Genomic DNA, 4,340 nt, shown 5'->3' on the forward strand with positions numbered 1-4,340 from the left:
GAAAGTATTAACATGTTGACCTCCGCAGGGCACCAAGAAGCCAAATTTGCTCAAAAGTTTCTTTTATTCTATTGTCTTGCATAACTGAAAGCAATACCTGTCATTTTTCATCAAGTTGCCTATATTTCCAGGTCACCTCTTCCATTTGAATCAGTTGCCCATCACATTTTTGTTTGTTTGGATTTTCTAATTCAGTGAAGCATCATTGACGAGTTATGAATTTTATTGATGTATTTCTTTCATTATTTTTATGTACCTATACAGCAGCTGGAGCATGTTTTTAAAAGAAAACACTATTTCAGTCTTCCTATTTCAAAATGTCACGTTTAATTTAGAGTGCTACTTGTAGTTTATTTGTAATTATTGTGAAATGCCCTTGCAATTTCTGCAACTTCTTTTTTTTCTTCAGTGTAGGCCTATTAGTTACTGTCAGAACCTGCAAATATCACCTTTATGAATTATTGTATGAATAAGTTGCTCTTGCAATTTTTATACTCATCTCATGTATAATAAGCTACCTATATATTTTATACAAAAATATATTTTAAAAAGTGATATTAACAGACCAAATTTAGCATAAACCTTATTGATGATGCATATTTTGTACAGGCAAGCAAATGAACCCAGAATATAAATGTAACGCACAACTGTTTTCCCAGAGAAAACCATTATATATATTAAAAAAGAGAGAGCGGTGATCTAAATATTTGTGACTTGGAAACAGTAGGAAAACTGAGAGGCTTGTGCTGCAGTTCTGGATGTTCTTCCCTCCAGGTCTTCGAGGCACGTGACAGGAAACTATGAATAGGTTTATGTGGGAGGTGTGTTGATAATTATATTCCAGTTTGGTTGATTCTCCTAAAACGTGTTTTAAAACCATTCTGTCTTTCTCCAGGACTTTGACTTACTTACCTGGTTCCCATGGCAATATGTGGACTATAGGCAATCTCAGTATCTCACAACACAGTGAAAGGCCTGATAAACCGGTTCTGCCTATGAAGACAAAAGACTAGCTTCCAGAGCCCAAGAGAGAGGAGTGTCAAATACCTGCACAGCTAAAAGTTAACACCACTTGTAACTTCTAAAACAGGTTTTGTACTTTTCTGCCTGAAACTGGATGTTTTTCGTTAACGTGATACTCAAAACTAATAATCCACACTCATCTGCTTAGGCCAGTCTTGGCAAGTACTGTAAATTCCATTCACTGTCAATATTAGTTGATTATAAACAGCTTTTAGGTTTACAGTCACTTTAGCACGCATTCCACTGACAGACGGATGTTTCTCAAAACGTAGTAAGCTGTCTACCTAGACGGCATTTTTGGGAGATATGATGCCAAAAAATGCTGACTAGCACACCCCTGGTGGGGCGTTCACATCGGGCGCGTTCTTCTCGGTTTATGTACGCATGCGTCGCGTCTCCAGCGTTTTGCGTCAAACTAATAACTTTTGAAAACCCACCTCGGGACCCTTGCGTTCTATTCGGCTTCACTACGTCTAGCAGCTTTTAAACACAAGAACGCGCCCCCTAAGATGCCCAAACCGCTGTCTAAGTAGGCAGCTGACTAGATTTTGAGACAGCCCATATTCACAGTGACAATCCGCGTTCAAAAAGGACTTTCCTGAATTGCAGGTAGACCCGTCTGAAGCCAAGGAGGAAAAATCATGTGACAATTACAGAAGAATTTGGATTTTTGAGGGGGGGGGGACTTCTTCAAGATAAAGAAGTTGGTTCAAACCCAGTTCGGCTCAGGGAGAATAATGGATCGTGTTTCGTAAAGGCATTACTGACTCCGTACAGGTGTGTCGACGAATGCAGGTAAGTGATTCGTCGCGTTTATGTTGTAATGCCTATTTAGTTTTGTTTAGGTAATAAAAGCCACTGTGCACTTGCAATTAGAATTAGGTTTCTTCTTTTTCTTCTCAGGGGAAGTCCAAGATTGTGAAATGTGTTTAAAATAGAGTTTTCAGCAGATATCAAAAGTACACAAAAGTTGGTTTTCCCCTGAATAGTCTATATTATACGCATGCGTGTATCCTATATGTAGGAATGGAATTTTATACATTTGAGGGTAGCTAGGCCTACTGTATAGCCTATACTTGGTGATGGAAGTTCGGCTCATTTCCGCGAATCGGTTCTTTCGAACAGTCCGAAAACGATTCAGCGATACGATACGTTTTTGTCACAACAACGCAATAAACTTTCTCGCATAGCTATTACAAGCTCCTGTCTCAGTTCAGTTTGTTGCAGCCAACATATATTTGTACCTAAAAACAATTTGTTATATTAAATCAACATTATTGTTGCTACTTGCATCAGTCGACCTTCTGAAGAACCTCTCGGATCGATACAGACTGTTTTGTGAACCGGTTCAATTGATTCATTAAAAAGTTTCGACTCAAAACAACATCGCTGTTGTATTATTCGATATGTTGTTTATCATATTTTCTTAATAAACATTACATTAAATTGGATATTTATCTCTTTATGCCTCTTCAGAAAGTTTAAGGGTTATTTTTGTACTGTAGGGGAGATGGGGGTCTGTTGGAGATGGTGCTACACGACATGCGTCTGTTGCTTGTCTGAAGATGAGAAGAACGCCATCGCCATACACAACGAAATCAAAAGAATCCTTGCCGATCAGAAGAAACGAGAACGCAGAGAAATCAAAGTGCTTCTGTTAGGTGAGATATGTCTACATATTAAAGTGTTTATATATTTAAAAACTATTAGAAGCACAAATGTGGACACCGAAGACATCACCTAAGGAGCTGCCTGAGATCTTTAAATGTAGTATCAAGTGAGTGCATCTCTGAGTCATCCTAACTGTGAAGGGAGTGAACCATTATGTGGAGAATATTTTTTTTTTGCATTACTGTTGAAGAACATCAACAAACCAGAATGACAGATTATTGTTGTGGCAAATTAAATTGAGGGATGATGTTGAGGTGTTTTAACTGCTTGACATGTCACGTTACCTATCCATTGTTGTGGCTCCTACATGGAGATAGTTGTATGTCAAGTTAGTATGACTAATCTCTTTATCACGCTACGTCTTGAGGGACACATTCTTGAGAGATCAGGTGATCAGGGCATGCCTGACTTTTTTTTTTCTGCTCGTTGTGATAATGGAGTGGGTAAAAACTGCTCACACTGATTTGATTTGATTTGATGTGATGTGTGATTGTTTGCCCGTCAAATATTTGCCATTTGAGAAACAGCGAGAACAGTCTAAGTCACTGATAACAGGTTAACGCTCGTCTGCTCAAATCACTTAAACCCAAACAATAGGAGAGAAATAGTTGTAGAGTTCACAGCCAAGAAAGTCCCCCGATGGTGCAGGACACCTCAGTTTAAAGGCATCCAAACACGTCCAGCTGCATCTGCTCTGTTAACAGGACAGATAACATTCCTTTGTGTGTGAAAAAAGCCTCAAATGTTATCATCTGCATGTTGCATTCCTTTCGGTTCTCCATTTTTGTCATTCCATGACCTGGTTTCAGAACTAGCATTTGACATCCCTTTTTTGTTTCATGTAATATTTATTTATTTATTGTGGATTTCAGGCACTGGAGAAAGCGGGAAGACGACTTTTATCAAGCAGATGAGGATTATTCACGGCAAGGGCTTTTCCGAAGATGACAGGCGTGGATACACTAAACTGGTTTTTCAGAATATCTTCACAGCTATGAAGGCTCTGACAGCGGCCATGAACACCCTCAGGATTCCCTATGCTAACCCGCAAAACGAGGTGACCTGCCAGAGAAAAACTCTGATTGTTTCCGAATCCCTCTCAGTATTATATTTGAAATTAAGTGCACAACAGTCTTTTGAAACACCCACTGACAGCACAATTTACACAAGCAAGTACTACCTGTTTCAGACACTGGGTTGTGATTACTACTGAATTTGTATGGGCAGGGTATTTCAATCAAATTAACTATTGCCAAATTTGACCAAAAAACTAACTTAATTATGTAATATAAAATATGTAAAATTCATTTTTAAATTTATATACTCTGTACAATTACTGTAAAATGATTCTAAATTATTAGTGCAGTACATATTGTTTTTACATTACAAATTTGATAATTAGTTTTTATAATTATTTCACAAAAGTAAATATATATATGTGTGTGTGTGTGTGTGTGTGTGTGTGTGTGTGTGTGTCTATATATATATATATGTATATATAGACACACACACACACACACACACACATTTAAAGGGGTCATATGATGCGATTTCAGTTTGTCCTTTCTCTTCGGAGTGTTACAAGCTCTTGGTGCATAAAGAAGATCTGTAAAGCTGCAAAGACTAAAGTCTCAAATCCAAAAAGA

The 4,340-nt window shown here is 37.9% G+C and overlaps 1 protein-coding gene across 1 annotated transcript in view; it reads left to right on the plus strand.

Moving 5' to 3' along the window:
• The first annotated feature begins 1,384 nt into the window (after nucleotides 1-1,384).
• LOC107593324 (guanine nucleotide-binding protein subunit alpha-11-like) overlaps nucleotides 1,385-4,340 on the plus strand; it is a 9,435-nt gene continuing 6,479 nt past the window's right edge. Inside the window, exons 1-3 of the mRNA XM_016282999.1 lie at nucleotides 1,385-1,818; nucleotides 2,529-2,684; nucleotides 3,567-3,751. Of these exons, the coding sequence (XP_016138485.1) occupies nucleotides 2,534-2,684; nucleotides 3,567-3,751 (336 nt within the window). The 5' untranslated portion in view covers nucleotides 1,385-1,818; nucleotides 2,529-2,533. The remainder of the gene's footprint in view (nucleotides 1,819-2,528; nucleotides 2,685-3,566; nucleotides 3,752-4,340) is intronic.

The sequence above is a fragment of the Sinocyclocheilus grahami genome, unplaced genomic scaffold (assembly GCF_001515645.1).
Source record: "Sinocyclocheilus grahami isolate Dianchi unplaced genomic scaffold, SAMN03320097.WGS_v1.1 scaffold169.1, whole genome shotgun sequence".
Classification (NCBI taxonomy): Eukaryota; Metazoa; Chordata; class Actinopteri; order Cypriniformes; family Cyprinidae; genus Sinocyclocheilus; species Sinocyclocheilus grahami.